Genomic DNA, 25,308 nt, shown 5'->3' on the forward strand with positions numbered 1-25,308 from the left:
CAGAATGGAACTTACACCATTAGCTCACCTAGTTCTCAGGCCTTCAGACTTGGACTGAAACAACACATGAGATCTCCTAAGTCTCCAGCTCACTGAAGGGCTATCTTGGGAATTTGCAGCCTCCATAATTTCATGAGTCAATTCCTTGTAAATCTCTTTATACTCTCTCTTTATATATAAATCTCTTTATACTCTCTCTCTCTCTCTCTCTCACACACACACACACGTATTTATCTCCCCTATTCTGTTTCTCTGGAAAACTCTAATATAGAAGCTATACTTATGAAGATTTTGTCTGTCTAGCCATTAATATGAAAAAGCAACCCACAACCAAGTAAGCAGAACGGAATAAAGGAAAATGGACAACACAAATCCAATTTTTCGACCTCTGGTCTAAGTGAACTTTGTAATCTTTAGGCTCTACTATTTGTCATCCCACTTCTCAAACTTAAGGCAGAGACTAACTGGAAGCTATATGCCAACTCATTTTTATTTCCACTTTAATTAGTACATTATCCTTGGCCTTAGGGAAAGGATCCATCAATTCTATGTGTTCCCGAAATACAACCCTGTGAACACATTTGAGGACAAGCAATTCAGAAAGTTTATTCACAAAGCACATTTTTTAAGACAGTTTCAAATAAAACCTAATAAACTAAGTAGCCATTAGACGTTTAGAAATATTAGAATGGACAATAGTTATGAACACCAGTACCAATCATTTTAAATCTGTAGACAAAAATAAAATGCCGTTAGGTACTTATTTATATATTTGTACCTTATAGGTCTGTAAGTGTCCTGTCTTCTGCCAGAGTGGAAACTGTTAAACCTACTTGCCATGGATTAAGTCTAAAGCCTTCACATTCTTTACCATGACTATGAACAGAACATTTTCTAACAATTTATTGGCTTTCTAACATATAAAATTCCAATGACTAAATCCCAAACTAAAAATATATTTACCATCCAAAGAATCCTGCTTGTATTTTTATAAAATTTTAGCCTCTTGGAATAACTTAAAGTGGATATGGTAAAATGATTTCTTAAAGCAACTTTGTCCTATTAAGCTCATGATATCACTTCATATTTTAACACAAATCATACACCAAAATTTCCTAAGTTCCTAGTAGATCAACACCAGTCTAAATCCAGAAGACTTAAAGATCTTTGTATTCATTCTAAATCAAAAAGGCCATCCCACTTCCTAACAAAGATACAAGCTACCAAATAATTTTATAGAACCTCATTTTATTTTTCATGATTAGCCTAGTCCCTGTATTGAAAAAATCTTTTAAATATTATCTGAGAGTTTTTTTAGTTTAGGATTACAGTTGTTGTGTCTAGCTTACACACTGAAAATTTTGGCAAGCACCTAAAAAAAAAAAATCCACAATTAGTGCAAAACCAGGAGATAATATTTTAAGTTGGTCTTTTCAAGTACAACTCAAGCTAAGGTTACTAAATGAGAAATTTTATGTAAATATATAATTTCCTACCTTGCTTTATGAAAGACGGCAAATACAAAAATAGCTTAACATTAGGTTTAATGAGGTTTATTAAAGCAAATGTTTTATTAGTCTTATTTTAACTGCAAAAATATTTCAGCCACATTTAGGAAAAATAAACTTACTGAGACTATATAATCCTGTATTTGTAAAAGCCAGATGCAAGAATACAGATTCTTTCCTTTTAAGTAGAATACATGCTATAAAGCTTATGAAACAGTCACTTTGTAGGAATGAATACATTTTTAAAATACTGGTTAATCTGTGGGGAATTCCACATTTGCCTATTAAAAAAAAATGCATCCACCTTGTAAGGCTTTGGTATAGGTGATTCACAGCACTTCCATCATTTTTCTTTCTTCTTTGCCTCATTCTTCTCTCCTTCCTCTGTCTGCTCACCTTTCTCCCTTTTCATGTTTACATTTGCTCTTCCTTCTTGATGTCCCCCCTTAGAATTATCAACTATTTTATAGTCTTCAAGGAGGGTTTGTCCTGTTTGTTTTGCTGTTTTCTTCACCATTGCTTTGATACCAATGTTGTCAATATTATAGGCAGTTACACCAACATTGATGGCAGAATCTACTGCATCATGTGTAGCTTCTCCTGCAGTATGTCCGTATCTTTAAAAGATTAGAAAAAAGTGTAATGACATTATAAATGTAAATTAAGACCTTCTTATTTAGTATTATATAAGTCACATGATTAGTATGTTATTCCTAAAAGCAAAATCAAAGATTTGGTTTCAATTTTTTTTTCAATTTAATAACTTAAAACAAAGTAAAAAATAAAATCAAACTGTGCCAAAGCTATTATTTCTCCTTTAGCAAAAACTGTGTGAAAATAAAATCAAGCTAGCCGAGATTAATGTAATAAAGACTGTTTATGATGAAGAAGAAAGTGTAAATTATAATCAGGGTACCTGGGTGGCTCAGTCAGTTAAGTGTCCAACTCTTGATTTCAGCTCAGGTCATGATCCCACAGTTCAGGAGTTTGAGCCCCGTGTTAGGCTCTGCACTGTGTGCAGTCTGTTTGGGATTCTTTCTCTTTCTCTCTAACCCCCTCACTGTCCCATCCCCACTTGTACATGCTCTTACCCAAAATAAGTAAGTTTTTAAAAATGTAAGTTATAATAAAGGTTGTTAGTCATTTTTTTTTAATCCACCCCTTCTGGAAATAGGAGAGAACTTTCAGTGAAAACAACTATAGGACACAAAGAATCGAGAGTCACTATAAATGGTTTTGAGTTCTATGTTAACCAGACTTTGGTAACGTCTTTAAACTATCAGAATCTGAGCTTGTCTTTAAGCAAAGATTGTATAACACTTTCTCCCTCACTCCACTCCACTCCACTCTACTGCAGACTCACTGGCCTTTTTGCTATTCTTTGAACCATCAAGCATACATGTGCCACTTTATGACCTTTGTACTGGCTGGTATTTGCCTAAACTATTCTCATACCAGGTACTCACATGTCTAACTGCTTCACCTTCTTTCAAGTCAGGTAAGTATTGTATTCTAACTATCCCGCCGATTTCAACTGCCTTACCCCACATGCTCCACCCCACAGCCAATCAATCCCCCCTAAAGCTCCTCCCTCATTTTTTTTTAATGTTTATTTATTTTAAGAGACTGAACAGGCACACACAAGCAGGGGAGGAGCAGAGAGAGGGAGAGAGAAGCCCAAGCAGATTCCATGTTCAGCACAGAGCCAACGCTGGGCTCAATCTCACAAACTGTGAGATCATGACCTGAGCTGAAATCAAAGTTAGACACTTAGCCAACTGAGCTACCCAGGCATCCCTTAAGCTGCTCTTCCTTATTCTATAACTTATCACCTGCTACATACTCTAGAACTTATTTACTCTGTTTTGGTTTGCTTATTGTCTGTCTTGCTAGAATATAAACACTATTATCATAAAAGTACTCTGCTGTATTAACATATCTTATGCATTGAGAAAACTGACATTCGATATTTGTTAAATAAATAAATGAGTAATTCCTGCCCTATCCATCTGAGAGTTTCTTTAGCATCAAACATACAGCAAAATGCTTGGGAGATTATACAGGCACTATACAAAATAGTATTATTGACAATTATCGATATATGTGTTTAATATCATTTCTATGAGAAAATACAAGTTGAGGACCTATACAAGGATACTGAAAGTTATCCCACTGTATTTTCTCTTTCCCTTTTTAAAGTACCAGGTTTTTATAGTTCTCCTTGCTTAGCAGAGAACTGCCTAAACAAGCAACAACAAGAGGGCAACATTTTACAATTGTCTTCAGGATGCCCTCAAGTTTCATATGTGCTTTGTGACCTGTATCTGGACATTTTATACTAACACTGGATCTGCCCTCTGAATTAACAAGTTCTGTATTACTGTAAGTTTGGCCTGGAATAGTGGTTTGTGATCCTACTAGCTTGTTCATGCTTGGTTTTATTTTTCAACCTCAGGGCGAATAATGTGAATCTTAGTTCCTGAATGAGGATTCCATTATATCCTTAGCCTAATTTTAATAATTAGAGTCAGAGAATGGCAGAACTTATAATGTGCCAAACCTTACATCCATATCACTCTTGACTGGGGACTTCTCACCAGTTACCAGACATCAAAGCTTCTTAGCTGCTTTCTGCTGGTCTCTATTGCAACCCTTCAGCATTCCATAGTACTTGCTGATGTTGCAGAAGACATGGAGCTTTCTCACTGTCAATCAAGCCCCCACAAATACCAGGTGGCAATGGTTATGGTTAAATGAGAAGAAAGGGGTGGAAGAATTGGAAGAGTGACCATAACTCTTGGTTGAGCAGGTTTCTCTTAGGGCTCTTTTCTAGGACTGTGTGACTAAGAATTTGGCCATATTAGTGTTTATGAATACAGGAAATCCTCCAGATTCATGAACTTCCACTTCCCTATTCTAATGTTGCAGTTTGATACCTCTAACTGCACTCACAGTATTTAAAAAAGAATTTTTCTTAACGTTTATTTATTTCTGAGAGAGAGAGAGAAAGTGAGTGAGCACAAGCAAGGGAGGGGCAGAGAGAGAGGGAGACACAGAATCTGAAACAGGCTCCAGGCTCTGAGTTATCAGCACAGAGCCCCATGCAGGGCTCGAATCCACAAACCGTGAGATTATAACCTGAGCCAGAGTCTGACACTTGATTGACTGAACCACCCAGGTGCCCCATTCACAATATTTTTATATATAACACAATTCTAAAGGCTACATTATTAGTAATAATGTGCTGAAAAGGAGTCTGTGTTGGTACCCTGATGTTTTCTTGTTTTTCCATGCTATCTCCATTTCAGCAAGAATTCCTGTTAATTTGGGGAGAAGTATCAAACTAGCAAAGAACTAGATTCTAATACCAACTGTGCCAAAAACTAGCCATATGACCTTGATGAGGTCTCAACTTCTTTACATTTCATTAATTTTTTTTCTTTCATCTCATAAAATGAGATTTGTAGGTTAAAGCACTTTGAAAATTCCACAATACTAAATGTATAATTATTTTTAAAGACCTTATAAAATGGCTTTTAAGCAGTTCTGTTTATTTCCTTTAATATATCCTCACCCTATCATCTCTGCTTCCCAATATGCCTTAAAACCAGTATTCCTGGCAGGCATCTATTTTTCTCTTCCTTTATAAGTAACTGCTCAGTTCTTTCCTTTATTTGGACTACATTGTAAATTCAAACTACACTGTTAAAAACTAGAAAGTCTATCTCTGATAAAAAGACAATGTTTATTTTTGATTTCTTTTTAAAAAGTTAACTTTAATTATAGCTTACTAGATTTTATATTAAAGAGCAATAAAAATGAATACAAAGAATGCTCTAAATAAGTCTATGAGACTTAATAAAGTTTGAATGAGACTTCTCAGAAATTTCTCCAGCACATTCAGTAATGTCTACAAAGACAGCACAGTGGTGGTGATTCTAGATTTCACTAATTGTAACAAAATTTCAGTCATAACAAATTTCAAACAAATCTTCCTAAAATTCAATTCACATGCAACCTTCAAAACTATTCTTGAAAATATTAATCTTAAATATTTTAAATACAAATAGCTTCTTCTTAGTGTACCCATCAAAGATAGGTGGATTGTGGCCAATTTCTAAAGGATGTTTAAGGTGAAGCTGAGGAATTTAAACTTTGTCTTGAAACCAATGGGAATGGCATAACCAAAATTACATTTTAGAAAAATCTAACTCAGGTTGCATCGTGAATTGTAAGGGTGTCAGAGACAGACAGAGGAACCAGTTAGGAAACAAGCTGTGTGATGGATGAGAAACAATGAGGGTCTATTCTACAGTAGTGGCAATGAGGCTGAGAGGAAAGGATAAATATAAGAAACAACAGCACTTGGTGAATGAATAGCTGTAGTGCTATATAGTTGGGACTTATGAAGCCTAAAGATTACAATAAAAGTTAATCAAAAAACATAGATTTGAGAGGTTGAGAGGCTGTATGGACACGGTATAGGTAATATCTATGAAGAGTAGAAAAGGATAGAACATAGAGTAAAACTCTAGAATGAATGGATGTGGAAGACAACAGCCCTGAGAAGAAGTTTGATAAAACTGAAAGGTGAGCTAAATGAGAATACTGTTAAGATTTGGAGACATCTAACCCACCAATCTTAATAAGCATATCTTAGAGCAAGATCAATCAGGACAGGCTACAGTAAGCATGTGACTGGATTTTACCCATGAAAATTTAAGGAAAATATCTAAGACATTAAAAAGACAAGTCTTTCAAATCTACAGATAACATAAAATGGAAACCTGGCTAATATGACATACACTAAATCTGAAGCCAAACTGAAGGACTTAATAATGGATCAAGATCAACAGATGAAATTAAGCACAAATATAAAGTTCTTAATTTTAGGTACAAATATCAACTGCCCCTAAAATAAGAGGAAGGCCCAAATTTTAAATTAAAGTTTCATTTTTTAAAAAAACACAAGTTTGATATGGGTTAATCGAGTAACAGCCACTAAACAGATAGTCTTTGTCTTGTGTGCCATGTATGCCAAATGCTAAGTATGACCAAATAAGACAGGCAAATCTCATGGTATTCTAGCTGGTCACAGCAAATGTGAAATACTTCATTCAATTCTGGGTTCCGTATTTTGAGAAGAACAATGATGAATGAAGTATCTGGAAACCATACTATATAGAGAATTCTTAAAGGAACTGGGAGTGGTTAGAAAAAAGTAAGTGAAAGACACAATAATAATGTATAAATATTTGTACAGTTACCACAAGGAAAAAAGAAGACTGACCTTAAATACTTAAATAATTCCTGAGCAGATGTTATATAGACTGGCTTTGGGTACTATGACATCTGCCCAAGGAATTGCCTTCAATAAATTTGAATTTGCCCCTTCATCCAAAGGCAATTTTAATTAAAACTCACTAAACAAACCAATAAAATATGGTACCTGAAAAGAGTAAATTCCTCATAGAAGAACAATTTTACTAAGCTTATTCTTCACAAATATGTATTGTAAGATAAAGTTTTAATGCGGGGAAAACAAAAATGGATCTAACTGATGTTATATGATTTTCCTCTAAACAAGGGTTTTTAGTTGTTTTTTTTTTTAAGTAACCTCTATACTCAACATGGGGCTCAAAGAGTTGCACACTCTTTCAACTGAGCCAGCCAGGTGCCTCATCCTCTAAACAATTTAAAATGGAAAAAAAGAAACTTAAAGGTGAAATTTAGAAGCTATGTAGAAGAGTGATGAATTATTTACTAAATGCTATACTGCAATTATATATAACATGTTTGAAGTTACTTATTGCTTTTCGTTGTTCCTGTAAGTCTTGATGTTCCTAAATCTAAAGTAAGACAAAAGCATTAATGTAACTGACAAAAATAAAAGTATTAATGAATAGTTCCCACACATTTACCTAAAAATTTAAAAGTATAATTAATTATACAGATCCTTAAGTAAACCACTCATCATCAGTGAACACAGTCCCAAATCATAATCAAAACCATCAAAAGTATAAATAATATACTTCTCCAACATAATCTGCTTTAATTTATTTATTTTTAAATGTTTATTTATTTTGAGAGAGAGAGAATCCTAAGCAGGTGCCACACTCAGGGCAGAGCCCAAAGCAGGGCTCAATTTCACAACTGTGAGTGATGACCTGGGCTGAAATCAAGAGTCAGACACTTAACCCACTAAGCCACCCAGGCGTCCCACAATCTTCTTTTAAATATGCTTAAATTAAAAGATAATCCTCTATGTTGGCTTGTAACACCAGAAATCAGATAAGGAAGTTTATATATAGTTTGTTTTTCTTCTTGTCATAATGCATGTAATTATGGCAGATTTAAAGCAAGCTGGGAGAATAATTTATCATAGGCAAAAAGAATATAAATTTTCTATATTATGCAATCATCAGTTGGATTGGAGAAAAACACAAATGCTTACTCATCAAATACTTTTTCAAAGTGCAAACAAATGTAAATAAAAGTAAATTTATAAATATAAAAATATAAATTACATTTATACTCATAAATGTAAATTTACATAAATGAGAAGTAAATTTAAGAACTAGCTCTTTCTTTTCTTCAGTGATAAATATCACTAAGTTATTATTAGTTTCATACCTGCAGTTTCTTCTCTTAAAAGACAACTTTTCTTCTTCTGGGCAAGATTATTTATAAGTATTACAAAACCCTTTGTATCCCCTTGCCCCTCTCCATCTTTCCAAGTTTTTTTTTTTTTCTTTGTTTATTTCTTTGTTTCTTTGTTTCTTTTATTTTTGAGAGAGAGAGAGAGACAGAGTGTGAGTAGGGGAGGGGCAGAGAGAGGAGACATAGGATGGGAAGCAGGCTCCAGGCTCTGAGATGTCAGCACAGAGCCCAACATGGGGCTTGAACTCATGAACTATGAGATCGCGATCTGAGCCACAGTCGGCGCTTAACTGACTGAGCTACCCAGGCACCCTTCATCTTTTCCAGTTTCTAATTAAATTACTGCTAAGACCAAAGTAGTCTTATAGTTAGAAATACAAACCTACTGGGGCACGTGGGTGGCTCAGTCGGTTGAGTGTCCAATTTCAGCTCCAGTCATGATCTCGCAGTTCGTGAGTTCAAGCCCCACGTCAGTCTCTGTGCTGACAGCTCAGAGCCTGGAGCCTGCTTTGGTTTCTGTGTCTCCCTCGCTCTCTGCCCCTCCCCCACTCATGCTCTGTCTCAAAAATAAATAAACGTTAAAAATTAAAAAAAAAACAACATATTATTTAAAAAAAAATACAAACCTACTTAACTAAATTCTCACCTGTTTTTTCATTCCGTGAATCTTTGGAGGAAAGGATAAAAAGAATAGCAATATGTACCATAATAGAAATAAATGAGCTCAGAGTCACTGTTAAAATATCCTTCTCATCATATTAAGTTCTCCTCACTAAGGAAAAAAAATACAAAATCTACACCAAAACTTTGATAGTTATGTGAATCCCTAACCTTTAATAAGGCTCCACTTAATCGTACTTAGGTAACCTTTTTTTTTCATTAAAGTAGGAAATGGACATATCCAATGAAGCATTTCCTAACATGACTAACATGTTTCTAACATGACTGCTTAATTGTCTCTGCTAACAAATGATACTGATAATCTAAAACGAATTCACTTTTGGCCTAAAAGGCACTTCTGACTTTCTTCTGCTCTTGCAACAAGAAACTGTTATTCTAATTACGACTGATCCACCAAAGTAACCTCAAAGCCGTAACACAAAGAGCATTAGAGATCAATGGTATAAGTAGCAAAAGATAAGACTGAAGACTTGGGTTTTATATTTCCACCAAAAGAATTACAGATCTTTTCTGGATCTTCTTTGCCAAATCTTTTAGTCAAATTGAAACTGTAAGATGATGTGTCATGTTGCTTTGATTCAAAGGTATGCATGCCCCAGATGGAGATCAAATCAACTCAGGAGAAATTGTTAGTTTTTTCTAAGTCAAAGGTAATTTACTATGGTGGAAGAGAATCTAAATGTATGACAGATAGTGCTGGAAAGTAACTCTAGATACTGAACTTGCACAGATGTCCCAACAAGGGCAGGGTTGGTCCACCACTGTTGTTTCATACTGCATGACACAAAGATACCTGGCTTACATCCCAGCTCTACCACTTACTAGGGGTATAATCTTTAACAAAGTTTAACAGCTCTACACTTTGGCTTCCTCATCTGTAAAAATGGAGATGACAGTGTTAAAGATTAAATAACATATACTGAAAAGAACCAAACACACTATCTGATACAGAAGTATGAACTCAAATGTTATGAGTGGGTAATTAACACAAATAACTGAGATTTGAGAACACCACTAATATTACTTTTTTCTTTCTAAATAAAAATTTAATATTAGGCTTTAAACTCATGCAAAGCTAAGAAAGCAACTCAGGTCCTTCATATTATCTTTAGTTTTTAGACCTTGATTGCCCTAGGACTTATAAAGAATAAAGACCTCAAATCAGAAGACCTGTTTTAAGTCCACCTTAAAATAGTTATCAGATCAGCCTAGATCATTCATTTTTTGTTTGTCCATTTGTTAATATATGAAATAGATGACATACCATCTGTCCATTCTAATAAAAATGAACAGTGGTAGAGTCAAATAAGATGTGACAGAATTTAACATTCTTTGTAAACAGAAGAGGCTAATATTAACAAGGTATAATAGTTTAATTATAATTCAAGTTTTTCCCATCAAAACTAAAGGCAAACATCACCCATCAAGAACATGCAGTAGGGGCACTTGCATGGTTTAGTCGGTTAAGTGCCCAACTCTTGATTTGGGCTCAAGTCATGATCTCATAGTTCCTGGGTTCAAGCCCCGCGTTGGGCTGTGTGCTGACAGTGTGGAGCCTACTTGGGATTCTCTCTTCCTCCCTCTCTGCCCCTCCCATGCTCTCTCTCTCTCGAAATAAATAAACTTAAAAAAAATTTTTTTAACCAAAAAGTACCAAAATTTACTAAAAAAAAAAAAAAAAAAAGAACATGTAGTTGATAAGGTATACAGAAACTCCAGGCTTTTTTTTTTTTAATTAAAAATATTCTCTGCATTAATGATGAAGAAATATAACCATTAGTAATAGGAGGCAAAGTCATAGTAATTCTATTAATTTGCTAAAAATATTATTAAGAAAAACAGTGAAAAAAATTTTGTTTTAGCAGCTACTCAATGACATAATCATTTTAACTGTCCTGAATTTTTACAAATGCTCTAAGAGTTTTTAGTCATTAAAATTATAAAAGTCAACTTACTTGTATCTGACAGTTTGTACAGTTTCTGCTGAAACATTGTTAACAATACATTTAGCTGCACATTCCAATCCCTGCCAGACAGTTGAAAATCCTGCAAATATATTTAAAAGTAAGTAAAATGATAGCTAAAGAAATGGACCTTCCTAGTTAAATTTCTGGACTATTGTTACCTTGAACACTACTTGCTGCTACGACCATAGCACCATCCAGAGGAGACTTCCCATTTCTGTCTTTTTTAAGAGATTCTGGAACAAGTTTGCTTCCATGCTTCTTGACGTGTGGAGCTAGTTCCTTTCCAACACAATTTGCTACAGTGCAAACTCCATCAACTAATATAACCATACAAAGAAAAGAAACACTTAGAAAATGTTTCCCTTGATTCTACCATTCTTACTTAGCAAAATTCTTATATGAGCATCTAACATTGTTTTACTGCATAATTTACCATTTCTATATAAGGATGAGAACAAGGCCTGGCTAGTTTTAAACAAAGGCTATTATCTGGTTTAAAGACATGTTTGCAGAGCTGAAGGATTATAACCTTGCCTCTTAAATATAATGTTCTTTATGGCAATTTGCTTAAAAGAAAACAGAGACTGCTGCAGTGTAAGAGCTATAGGTCCACCTTTCATGTTTTTTAGCTATGAGTGTTTCTATGTTCTATCAACAAATACCTTACTGAAATAGTAATAAGGTATTTAAATGTATAAAAAAAATAAAACCATAATCTGATTCAAAAGAATATTGAATATTGAATCCCAAGAAGATAATCTTACTAAATTTAATCATAACCTATTAAGGGGTGATTTGACCATCTCAAAATACCAAACTTTAAGGCTATGATTCTCAAAGGAGCAGGAACGAGAAGCATATTGCTTGGAAAGACGAACACCAGAATCACTGAATCTGCTTAACTGAAATAATACATCCCTCCTCGTGACCCTCAGCTATGACACAGTGAGCTGTCCTTAAAAGAATGTATCATATTCAAGGATAGCCAATACATTCAGAGCCATTCCTTTTCAAAGGTACAGACACTTCCCTCTCCGACCCATCAAAACAACCCTTTAACCAATGTTTCTCAAACTTTAATATACAAATAAAAATCACCTAGGAATCTTGTAAAAATGCAGATGCTGAATTGGTAATGTGTGCCAAGTACCTGAAATATATTTGGGTATCAGTATTTCTAACGTATTTGAGCCTTAGTATTTCTAAGGCTCTCAGGTTGATGCTGCTACAGATCCCACGATGAACAGCAAGGTGAAACAGCTTCATCCTAATCCTTTACTCTTAAGGTTAAACCACATAAATGTGCATTTAGATTAACCCAGATTAAGAGACCATTTTTAATTTAACTGAAAGGAAAGTCTTCCAAAGTTACTTTACCCAGGAACTGACTGACTTTTGCTGCTCCTCCTGTAGCCTGCTTTGCTATATAAAGTCCCCTGGTCACAGCTGGACTAACTTCCACTGGTTTTTCTTCTGGTTGAATCCGTTCACGGAGTTTAGAAGCGCCTTTCTGGATTGCTTTTCCAGTAAATTCAGCACCTTTGACCAAACCCCAGCTCACCCAGGAAGCACCTTTTTATAGGAAAATTTAAAATTGCAAAATTAGAGTTGATTATACCTGTAAACCCTTTAATAACTTACCAACAGGAAAAAAACAAAACAAAACAAGGAATTCAATGTTTAGATCCCAAAGATGCCATTAACTTTCAAGCCAACTTTATACTTATAATTTTCTGCCTGGAATACACATCTTTTCTAAGTAAATTCATCTTTCAGTACTTAGGCCATAGATCACTCAATAACAGAGTTCTATATTACTCTATGCTGCCACTATAACTTGTAGGTATCTCTCCATGTCACTGACCACACTATTCCTATTGTTACGAACTAATTTTGAGTTGGTACCATTAAGATGGTATTTGGCTTGAGGACCCAGGTATCCTTGTTCTTCTTGCCTTAGTCCAGGTACCACTTTTCGTCCATGAAGTGCTGAGGGGTTTAGACGCAAGTAATGCAAGCTGGAAACCAATACACCTATATCTCAAACACCAAGGCAGAAGAACTCTTTGCTTGCTTTAGACTAAAGGCATAAGGCAAGGGGACCTGTTCCTCCCTCAAGCCCAAACCCCACGATCTCAGCACCTTTTAGCTTATATCATAAACCTGAATAACAAAGACAAAAGAATACTCAAAAAAATTCATGAGAAGAAAAGATAAGAAGAAAACTTGGGAAGCCTAGATGGTTTAGACATTTGTCATGAGAACAGGCCCTAGCACTTTGCTTTGGCTCAATGCTTCCTGCAGAATGAATGAAAAAAGAGAGAGAAAGCAGCACAGTACAGACTGCTCTAGCGAAAAGGCCCTGCACACATGCAGGGAAAGGAGAAGTGGGAATGAAATGGGAAAAGCAAGAAAAAATATGCAAAGAGAATAGTTGCCCCTAAGAGGAAGAATCAAGTGTTACCCTGCCTTGGAGAGCTTACAATTTTAAATATTTCCTTTTTGGCTATACCCTGGAACAATGAGCTTGGACATATAAAATATTTAAGTATATTGTACCAAGGTCTGTGGCATAGCTTTTACATAATTACTTTCGCCTGTGAGTGAGCAGGCACCCAACGTCATGTGAAAATCCTGTTTGTTTAAAAAGGCTGACAATGAAAAGTAAAGTGGTGATTGATTAAAAAAATTGTGGTACTTCTGTTTTTGTTTTAGTCAACACATCCATCTGACTCAAACCCTACCCCCACCATCCTACCCCTGGGGAAGGACCAGGTCTCAACCCAGGGAAAAAGCTTTCAGCCAAGAGTTCCCATAACAATAAAGAGATTAAAGACCCCTATTAAAAAACAAACCAAACCAAAAAAACACCAAAAAACAAAAAACAAAAACGTGTATTTTTAAAGTTAACTCACAAGTTGAAAAGATACAAGAAGTAAAAAAACCAACTGAACTTGAAGACTGAGAAATCATAAAACAAATGATAATGAAAAAGGAAAGCTCTATACTCCTGCAATGAAACAAGCAAGAGGGACAGAGTCCATTGATGACTGAGAAGAATAAATGGAAATGAGATAAATGAAAAGTCACAGGACTGATAAAGAGAAACACTAGATCAAATTATAAAGAAGCTATCACCATGGAAGAGCACATAACAGAGATAATGTGTTAAAACTGAAAAGACTGCAACAGAAGATCAAGAAATGTAATGCTTTATTGGTAGCTACTAAGATCTTTTAAATGGCATGTGTAGTGCCAGATATAAATTTATTCTATCCATGTCCACATTATTTGCACCCATTTAATGTTGAGATACAGCAGGCAATGAATGTTTGCTGAATAAATGAGAAGTTGGCAGATGACTTAAAATGATCACTCAAATCTAACATAATGGAGGGGGGCTCTAATCAGCCCATTGTCATATATCCTCCACCTCCTTCCAAATTAGCTTACTAAACTCTACTCCATCTAAGATGTTTGGCAGTTGCCTTCTTAAAAGTTAATTCTAGGCTCCTAGGCCAATATTCTACACAGATAATTTTTAAGCAGTTCATATTTTTCCACCTTTTATATTCATAAAACCTAAGACTGTAGCTTTTACTGATCTTAACTGATTCTCTGACAGTGGACAGGAATCAATCATGGGCTAAACTGACTGAGCTCAATTTAGATCCCTGATTACTTATCTTTGTATAGAGCCTGCACAAGTCAGGAAGAAATAGTTGCTTGACAGATCAGATTATTTTCCTCTGGAATAAATCTTGGGTATTTTCTGCACCTCTTTGCTACTTATACTTTTAAGTATTTGGTGAGGTGGTGGGTTTTCATTCTGTCTACTAAAAAGCACATAAAGAGATATATACTCTGATTGGCAGTTAGTTTTAATGTAACCAACTATTAGAGATATTTCTAGAATTCTGAGGGAATAAGATGAAAAGTGTTACAAACACCTGCCAAAGTCTCAAGCAGTAAAGTAGGCCTCTTTGCGTTACCATAATGTAGTTTTTGCTCATTCTCAAATGATGCACTGCTGAGAGTTTTTCTGAAATCTCTAAAGAGATCTCTGCCCAGAATTAGCTGATACTAAGGATGCTCTACCTCTCTGAATAGAATCAGTGTGTGAAATCTTTGGAGGTCTAAGACTCTGTGACATGCTATACTTTCCAAAGATGGTCAAAATAGTATTTTCTGTTCTACATGTTCTTTTAACATGACCTTGACATTCCTCCCATTGGGAAGTGGGGTCTCTGTTACAATCCCTTCAATTTGAGCAGGTTTGTTACTTTCTTGTGATGAGTGATACTAGAAATTTCCAAGAATATGTCAGGAAGAGTATGCAGCCTCTAGCTGTTTGCTATATCATATACGCTTCCAACCCTGAGCTACCATGTAGAAGCCAAACTGGCTTAAGGCTGCCAAGCTGTGAAGAAGTTAAACCACATGGAGACCATGTCTAGGCACTCTATTTGGCAGTCCTAGATTTTGAGCTCTTCCAATCCAGATGCCAGATTTGTGAGTGAAGGAGCCTTTGGATGATTCCAGACCCCAGATACTGAGTCACTAGTCAGCTTTTGAGTCTTCCTAGCTAAGGTCCTGACCTCATAGAGCAGATCTAAGCAATCTCTGCTGTGACCTTCTGGAATACCTGGTCCACAGTTATCCTAAGCATAAACAAATTGTTGTTTCATGCCATTAAGTTTGGAATGGTTTGTCACACAGCAATAGTAAATAGAACTATTTACTATTTACTATAAATAGTGGTATAAATTTTAAAAAGTTTATAATCTTTGAAATTAGTTATCTACCTATGTGTGAATATAGGCAAGTTTTCTGAATACTGACCTAATAGCCTAGCAACCTGTAAAGTTATGGGGCAGGGTAGTAAGAGTGAAGGTTTTCTTTATAACTTCTTTGAAAATCTTTTTCAAGGATCAATTTTAACTGTTAAAAATTGTAATTGAAAATTCTGGCTGTCTTTTCTTACCTCTAGCAGCTCTCTGACACCAGGCAAAATATTTTGTTAGCTCCTAGCTAATTAATTTTCCCTTATTTTAGCTTGTTGGCTTTTCATGTTGAAGGTATTTTCTGCTTTAGACACCTTTTTATTTTAATGGGGTTTTAGTACAGACATGGAAGTCTGTATTGACAGTCTTTTAAATGACTGGTCAAGATGCCTTTACAGGGTCATGAATTTGGCTAACTAGTGACTGGTAATGTTTTTTAAAAACAAATTAGAATGTCTAAATCTGAGAGCTACTATAGTTGAAAAGCTAAAATGTTAACCAATAAAAGTGAAAAGATCTATGTCAGTAATGATAATTCTGGTTTTAAAATAACTGATCTGGGGCACCTGGGTGACTCAGTCACTTAAGTGTCTGACTCTTGATTTAGGCTCAGGTCATGATCTCACGGTTTGTGAGTTCGAGCCCCAAATCAGCTCTGCACTGACTAGCTGAGCCTGCTTGGGAGTCTCTGTTTCCCTTTCTCTCTGCCCCTCCCCTGCACTCTCTTTCTCCCAAAAATAAATATATAAATAAATACATAAATATATTTATATATATCCAACATATATATAAATGCATGTATATATTAAATATATACAAATATATATATAGGCCTTTAAATATATATATATATATGTATATATATATATATAGGCCTATAAAAAATTATAAAATAATTGATCTGATGCCCTTTCTAGCCAAAATTAAATAGTAGGGCCTACATCCCAAAAAGCTTGGCTGTAATCCTCAGATCTTTAATACCTCCACTGCTATGTGGTTAGGGAGTGCTGGTTTGCTTCCAAAGATGGATGAATATCTTATCATTTTTTGGAGGAAGAGGGAAGGGGAGAAAAGAAAAGGATTAAGGGAGAATTTCAAAGAGGAAAGGAGAATAACTAATTTTATGTTCAGAGTTGTCCTAGGAGTTTGGGGATTCCTGAAGTTTTTCACTATCAATTTTCCCAAAAGTGAAACAGAAAAAAAGCAAGAAGAAACTTATACCTATAGGATAATATGTGATGTTCTAAGAGACTAGTTCCTTTCAGGTATTTATAAAATGATCATTTAGAACCAAAATACAAAATTACCTTTCTAAGTAGTCACTTATGGATTCCAAACATTTCACATTATATGGGGGAAAAGTTAGCATTACTGTAATACCTGACAAAATATTTTGAGCCACTTTCTCACTCCATTCGGGTAATTCCTTTGCTTTGTCTTCTGAACCTGGCTCATAGGGTACAATGTGACTCAGATTAACTTCTTCACTTGGAGTATCTTTGGTCTAAATAGTAAAAATATTTCAAAATGTAAAACAGTAAAATACTAAGGGAAAAAATGATAAGCAGTATTTAATAAAATATTAAGCCAACAAACACTAGTTATAATTAATAAGATTATTTCCACCCAACATAGCTATCAGTACATTTTATACACAATATCATAACTGCCATGAAACTGAAAACTATGCTGGTCTTATGTAAGGTCTCACTGGTAAATAAGGTTTAAATACCAACATATCTCCAATAGAGCATTTATCAACTCATATTTAAATTGATGAGATTACGGGGTTCCTTTATATAGCTATCAACCCCTTAATAAGTTTATGCACATGGTGTACTCAGTAAGATTTAAAAGATTTGTTAAATGACTCAATCGGTAAGGATACATCCAAATAAATTGGTTTTGATAGAAATCAAGTAAAGCAAGTAAAAATATATAAACACAGAAAAATCTACTCCATCTGAATGGAAATGGGGAACATAGAAATACCTGTATTTTGCTAATTTAATAGCTGTTATGTGAGCTAGGGCCAACACTGAAATTGTCAAAGCTCAATGTACTTATTCTAAGAACTTAACAGCAAGCTAACTCAGACCTCATAAAATAATTTGAAAATAAAACTGCTTAAGAGAACTAAGAGAACTTCACTTAAAATATAAAACATTAAAAACAAAACAAAAACTTCTATGGGAAGGGGGAAGCCATTCATAAGTAAAACCTAAAGACAAACGGCACAAAATATTTACAATTTCTCTGTCTGATAATGGGCCAATGTGCTAATATATAAAGAGCTCCTGGAAATTGAGAAGACTAGTGACCCAGTCATAAAAAGTGGACAAAGTACAAGAACAGACAACACACAGAAAACAAAATTCAAGGAATCCTTGAGCATATACACATCACTCATAATAAAATCAATACAAATTAAGATATTCCAATACACCATTTCTCATCTATGACTGCCAAAATACAGAAAGACTGATCAGCTTCTCTGTGGATGAGGCTATGAGGAAATGGGTCTCCTACACTGCTGGTGGGAGTGCTGAAGAGTACAGTCCTTGGGGAGGGGAAATTAGCAAAATCTATCAAAATTAGGGGTGGCTTGGGTGGCTCAGCTGGTTAAGCATCTGACTCTTAATTTCTGCTCAGGTCATGATCTCACAATTTTGTGAGTTCGACCCATGTCAGGCTCTGCGCTAACCCTGCAGAGCCTGCTTGGGATTCATGCTCTCTCTTGCTCTCTCTCTGCCCCTCCCCTGCTCACACTCTATCTCAAAATAAACTTAAAAAAAAATTATTAAAAAAAATCTATCAAAATTACAAATGCATTTTCTATTGACTCAGTAGCCCCACTTCTAAGAATTTACCTTATGAATTACCTGCAATGTATGAATCAATGGATCTAAAAGTTATTCATTGAAGCACTGCTTCTAATAGCAAAAACCTGGAATCATCCAAATATTCCTCAATAAAAGATTGGTTAAAGAAAACTATGATAAACTCATACAACGAAATATGAGGTAACTATAAAAAAGATTGAGAAGGTTCTCCATTTATTAACACTGAAAGATTCCCAGAATTTATTATCAGATAAAAAAATAAAATAGAGAACACTCTATGATGTTACCTTTTGTGAAAGAGAAATCTAACAGTTTTTACGTTAGGTGATGCAACCTAGCCTTCTATGTACCTTCATCTAATGATCACACTGGATAGGGAAATTATCTCTTTGTTAATCTGTCCTCCTCACTAGGTATTAAATTCCTTAGGATAAGAAATTTAACTTTTCCACTATGCTCAGCATTCTGGCACTAAACACTTACCGAACTGTATTCCCAATTTACCATTTAGAGAATATATACTCATGAGATGAAAAAAAAACCTACTAAACATATTTTTAAAAATCCATCTCTTTCCTGATGACAATCCATAAAGAAACAAGACTGAATAAAAATGGTAGTGTAAGGAAAAGCATACCTAGCCCCAAGACCTTGGTATATAAAGGAAAGTGGAGAACACCACAAAACAAAAAAAAAATGCATTAATGTAAATACAAAAAATCTTTCAAATACTTGAAAAAAAATCTATCCCCAAAACACAGAATATGCTATAAAACAGTTTAAGTCACAAACACTGTAAAGGAAAATATTAAAGCTGATTCTAATAATTTTTACCAGTGATTTTATGACTGCAAGTTGCTCTGCTTTAGTAAACAAGAATAAGGTTTACTTATTTATTTCACCAGGTGAAAGGTACCATTTGAGTAGAACTCACACACATACCTTATTGTTTTTTTACTTACTTTTTTCCCCCGTTTTCCTTTATGACGCACGTCCTTATTGTCTTGGTCCAATGAAGGACCCAACTGTCTCACATCAGTGCCACTGGCTTCTTTCAACTGGTCAGAGGAACATCTTGCTCTTCCAGGGATTTGGAATTCATTTTCTCCTTCTGCCCGGTTCCAGTTGGCCTAAGGGGTAAAGGACTAAGCTCAAATTCAAATTTTCTCAAATGACTGTCCTCTTAGCTATGCTCTAATAATGTACTTGTTGAACTATCAGTGTTTGACAGTCTAAATATGACCACTTTTACTTGTCTTTCTTCTATAATTTTGTTTTATCTCATCATCCAAACCCCAACCCTTTGAGTTCTTTAGTTTGTAGCATATGGCCTAAAGCAAATTTCCAAAGACAAAGCATAAAAGATAAACTTACAGCAGTTATTAGGGTAAGTTATCATTAAATCAGATGTAGCTACATTTGAATTTCATTAAATTAACAAATTGTAAGTTTTAGGAAACAGATAAATTTAAGACTAAGTGAGTTTAAAGCAATGAACAAGGGGCGCCTGGGTGGCTCAGTCTGTTAACTGTCCAACTCTTGATTTTGTTTGAGGTCATGATCTCATGGTTCATGAGTTTGAGCCCTGTATCAGGCCATGTGCTGACAGTATGGAACCTACTTGGGATTCTCTCTCTCTTTCTCTCTCTGTCCCTCCCCTGCTCGCTCTCTCTCAAAAAATAAGCAAACTTAAAAAATAAATAAATAAAGGCAATAAACTCATGTCTGTTTAACCACTCTGCATTATTGGAAAACTGATTTTGTGTGTGTGTTTTTTTTTTACTTAAAACTACAGGTATTTTGCTTGCATATACTTTACTGAATAAATACTTAAAAGTTAAAACAAGTCAAAATTATAGCTAATAACTAACTTTTGTTTACAGTTGGAGTTCTGGGACAATAGAGCAAACTAAAAATGACATGCAACTAGGGGCGCCTGAGTGGCTCAGTTGGTTAAGCATCTGACTTCAGCTCAGGTCATGATCCGACAGTTCGTGGGTTCAAGCCCTGCATCAGGCTCTGTGCTGACAGCCCAGAGCCTGAAGCCTGATTCAGATTCTATGTCTCCCTCTCTCTCTACCCCTCCCCCACTTGTTCTCTCTCTCAAAAATAAACATTAAAAAATATTAAAAAAAAATAAAACAAAAATGACGTGCAACCAAAAAATAACACCCGAGGAAAGTAAACATGTAACCTAAAAGTCAGTTTAATTTCTTTCCTAAAGCACAGTAATATATGTCCAATGAATGTAGGGGTGAAGGGAGTAACTGCTCTATAATAGGTCTGAAATAATTAAAAATGTCACTTCATTCAGCTAAGTAAATGGCAAAGTTAAGACTTGAACACCTATCCACTTGGTCCTGTTTCTGTCTTTATAAACTACTCTCTATGAGCACACTAAGGCTACACACATTTCTGTCTGGGGGGGGGGGGGTCACATGTTTTGTTAATATACTTTAAATGTTTAGTATTGGCTATGCTAAAGTATATATTGACCACCAGATCATTCTCATATGCAGTTCATGTAACCTAATGCTATAGATGACTCTGACCTTTGGTTTAGCCGGTAGTCTATTCCTATCATCTGTGATCTTTTCAATATAGGTATGAATTGAAAGAGTATTCGAATTCCTGAGAAAAGAGTAACAAAGCTTTCGAGACTAAACTCAAGGGAAACCATTTTGTGAAATCCTTCCTGATCTCCTTCCTGAACTGTGTGTATACTTTTATTTCATCACCTATCATACTGTACTGTGGTTACTCAGCCACTGTAAGTACAAGAGAATAGGAGTTGTTACATATCTTTATAGTGTCTTATTCTGTCTTCCCACCCACCATTTAATACCTAAACAATGGATTCTAAATACACACTGACTAGAGAATAAAAGATTATACAATTATGCTGTGAATCTCCTTCAACTTCAGAAAACTGTCAATATTCACAACAAAAATATTTTTCCCCTCTTGTCCTACATCAGGATGAGCAAGAACTAAAGAAAGCCTCTCCTTAATACTCTATTTTATCTCCCCATAACAGATCAACATGCAGGCAAAAAAAAAAACAGGCTCAAATAAGGAAAATTCACAGGATGACCAACCATATTTTAAATCACACTTTATTTTCTCTTTATTTGGTTTCACTTATCATGAGAACAAAGATAATTCCCTCAAATAAAACCTGTTTCTTCCTCAAAATGCCAATCATACCCCTAAAATGTCCAACTTAGCCCATATGCTAATGCCAAAATTACCTTCACTTCACCATTTAGTCCCCTTAACCTATTTTTCCAACTGAGCAGGAACACAGTGATGTTAACAAGAGCTAACATTCACAGAACACTACCGCTTGCCAGCACTGATATAAGACAACATTAACTTTAAATCTTCACCACGGCCCAATAAAGCAGATGATATTATTTCCATTTTATGATAAGGAAACTAAAAAGAAGATCAATAAGTTGAGTTAAACAGCTATTAAGTGGAAGAGCTCAAATTCAAACCCAGAGCTCACAATCTTAATCATTACTTATAACCAATTTCCAACTAGTATTTGTGAACACACAAATTATATATTCTCAATCTCCTAACTCTGATTACATTACAGCCTATTACAATTTCTCTAAAAGCAAAAGTTGCTTATGTTAAAGCAGATTTTCATCCTAAAGATGATTATACATTACCTGAAGCCGAAGGTCAGACATCTGTCTTAATAAATCCTCGAAGAGTTCTCTATCATCTTCTGGTAATTCAGAAGACAAGACAACCCCCACAAAGCATCCCGACGCTTGTAACATGGTATCAGGAAACATGTAGGCTCCCACAGTACATTTAAGAACTGGAGATCTATCAGGAACTAGAGGATACAACCAGTCACAAACCTGAAGGAATTAGTTTAAAAAAAATTAATCAAAAGAACTAGGTTTTCACTTAAGTTTTAGAATTGTTATACCAGAAAATAAACATTTCCAAGTTCTAAATGCATTTTACAAAGCTTTACAGAATCAATGATTCTCCACTAAAAATTAGCTATTTGCTAGTATGATCTTTGTGCATACCACTCACAAGAACTGTCCTAAAAATGCTATTGCTCTACTAATTATACAGTGTTGAAATTAGTGACCTTAAATAGCCCACTAATTAACCAATGATGAGTCTAGTTTTAAATAAATAATGGTCAAAGTAAAGCGAAACTATATTATTCAAATTAGACATCCCTTTGTGGAAATACATAAAATCAAACTGTTTTCAAGTACATATAATTACTGATTTAATTAATTCTCACAACAATTCCATGAAGTTAGTTATTATCATTTCATGTACAAAACTGAGGCATAGAGAGGTTAATTAAGTTGCTCAGAGTCAACTAAAAAAGTAGAGCTAGGATTTAAACACAGATTTGGCACCAGAGAAGCCAGACAATTACTTTAATTAAATACCCAGAATTCATAATATTGAATAATTTTTTTTTTTAGAAATTGACATGACATAGCTAGAATAGAATATGAAGTTATGTTTATGGAGTTACCTTCTATTATTAAGTTCAATCAAAATGACACAAAGCTGCCCAGCAATATCATCAGATTGTCCATATGCTAAAACTTAAGCTCACTGGATGAGGCACATGGGTGGCGCTGGATTGAGTATCAGACTCTGGATTTCGTCGTAGGTCATGATCTCATGGTTCATGGGATTGAGCTCCCCATTAGGCTCTGCACTGAGGGGGCAGAGCCTGCTTGGGATTCTCTCTCTCCTTGACCCTCCCCTCCTCACGTACATGTTCTCTTTCAAGTAAACATTGAAAAAAAAAAAGGCTTAGGGGCTCCTGGGTGGCTCAGTCATTTGGGCATCTGACCGGCTCAGGTCACAATCTCGCAGTTTGTGAGTTGGAGCCCCGCGTCGGCCTCTGTGGTGACAGCCTGGAGCCTACTTCTGATTCTGTATCTCACTCTCCTTCTGCCTCTCCCTGGCTCATGCTCTGTCTCTCTCTCTCTAAAAAATACACAAATATTAAAAAAAAATAAAAAAGAAGAAGACTTAAGCTTACTTTCTGGAGATCTAAATTCAGAAAAGACTAAGCTTAAATCATAATATCCACATGAATTCATTTCCATCGAGATTACATTCTTTGAGCAAGGAGAATATAATTGTGTTGCTCACTCAGGACACATGCTCTTCCTAATAATAAGAAACTGGGAAGAACAATCTATTATCAAAATATTGTATAGTAAATATGAGTCAAAGAGCATGGAAGATTTCATATAAAAAATGAAAAATTCTCGGGGCGCCTGTGTGGCTCAGTTGGTTAAGCGTCCGACTTTGGCTCAGGTCATGATCTTGTGGTTCCTGAGTTCGAGCCCTGCATCAGGATCTGTGCTGACAGCTCAGAGCCTGGAGCCTGCTTCGGATTCTGTGTCTCCCTCTCTTTCTGCCTCTCTCAAAAATAAGTACACATTAAAAAAAAATTTTTTTTAATGAAAAATTCTGGTATACTGCCATCATTTCTGACCAACAGAATATAAACCTGCAGGGATCAAAGAATCCAAGTCTGATTCTTTCTTGGAAAGTGCTTAAAAAACATTTTCAAATTCTTCTTTTATAGATTGTCTTTTTTAGTCATCTTAAATGCCACTTTCCAACTTTTTTAAAAGTCAAATTTTAGAGAAGTCACAAAATTGATTATCATGTTTTCCAAAGTATGATATATTGCCATGGATAGTATATGAAATAAATTTAAGTAATATACAGACTACTTGAGTAGTAATGTATTTTAATATATATTAACAAAAAAATACATCTTTCTCTCAACTTCACAGCTGTTATTGGTTAGGATAAAATTAACAAATGAGACATTTAAATTCAAATATTAGGAAAGTTATAGCAGAGATATGAAATTAACAAAAAAGTTGTAAAGATTATACTTACATAACTAAAGTTTGGTAAAGTTTTATTTTACAATGTCATGATTTCTCTAAGATTAATTACATTCTGGACACCTTGATTGAAAGGGAGTATCCCCAAATCTTCTGAAATAAAACCTTATAGACCTTTCTCAGGGTAGATCATTAAGAACTGGAAGGCTCATCCACCACAGGCTGATTTCACCCAGATTCACTTTCAGGGGGCAACTTATGTCTAAGTTCTAATTAATGGAATAAATGTAATAGGTTTAAAAGGTATATTAAAACTAAAACCAGGGGAGCGCCTGGGTAGCTCAGTTGGTTAAGCTTCTGACTTCAGCTTAGGTCATGATCTCACTGTTCATGAGTTTGAGCCCCATGTCGGGCTCTGTGCTGACAGCTCAGAGCCTGGAGCCTGTTTCAGATTCTGTGTCTCCCTCTCTCTCTCTCTGCCTCTCCCCCACTCACGCTCTCTCACTGTCAAAAATAAACATTAAAAACAAAAATTAAAAAAAAAACCTAAAACTAAAACTGGGGCATCTGAGTGGCTCAGTTGGTTGAGCATTCAATGCTTGGTTTTGGCTCGGGTCAATATTTCATACTTCATGGGGGCTCACATCAGGCTTTGCACTGACAGCGCAGAACCTGCTTGGGACTCTCTCTCTCCCCCTCTCTGCCCCTCTCCCACTTGCATGCACTCTGTCACATGCACTCTTAATATTCCAATTTAAATGTCTCATTTGTTAATTTTATCCTAACCAAAGGAAATGAAATCTAGGTAACTAGTGCCACAACTAAACCAACCACATCATCTGGACTCTGGACAATAGGACCTGCTTTGCTCAAACAGTCATCTCCCTTCTAAGCAAACTCCTTTGTTATACCCAATGTAAATGGAGTCCTCATTTGTACCAATGTCCAATCTTTTAAAAATACATTGTTATTGGAACATCACCTTCAGAATACTT

General features: G+C 35.2%; 1 protein-coding gene across 6 annotated transcripts in view; it reads right to left on the reverse strand.

Annotated features, from left to right (window-relative positions):
* Positions 1-472: 472 nt before the first annotated feature.
* Positions 473-25,308, reverse strand: part of SPART (spartin) — an 88,350-nt gene continuing 63,514 nt past the window's right edge. For 5 of the 6 annotated variants that reach the window (XM_027064693.2, XM_015070974.3, XM_027064691.2 and 2 more), the window contains exons 3-9: positions 22,124-22,321; positions 19,406-19,573; positions 16,981-17,104; positions 12,194-12,388; positions 10,975-11,133; positions 10,805-10,895; positions 473-2,125 (exon numbers count right to left, since the gene is read on the reverse strand). In XM_027064693.2, coding sequence (XP_026920494.1) covers positions 1,852-2,125; positions 10,805-10,895; positions 10,975-11,133; positions 12,194-12,388; positions 16,981-17,104; positions 19,406-19,573; positions 22,124-22,321 — 1,209 coding nt within the window. In that variant the 3' untranslated portion in view covers positions 473-1,851. Of the gene's footprint in view, positions 2,126-7,104; positions 7,358-10,804; positions 10,896-10,974; positions 11,134-12,193; positions 12,389-16,980; positions 17,105-19,405; positions 19,574-22,123; positions 22,322-25,308 lie in introns of those variants that run through there. The other variant, XM_053214470.1, reaches the window with a different exon arrangement.

Source organism: Acinonyx jubatus, chromosome A1 (assembly GCF_027475565.1).
Source record: "Acinonyx jubatus isolate Ajub_Pintada_27869175 chromosome A1, VMU_Ajub_asm_v1.0, whole genome shotgun sequence".
In the NCBI taxonomy this organism is placed as follows: domain Eukaryota; kingdom Metazoa; phylum Chordata; class Mammalia; order Carnivora; family Felidae; genus Acinonyx; species Acinonyx jubatus.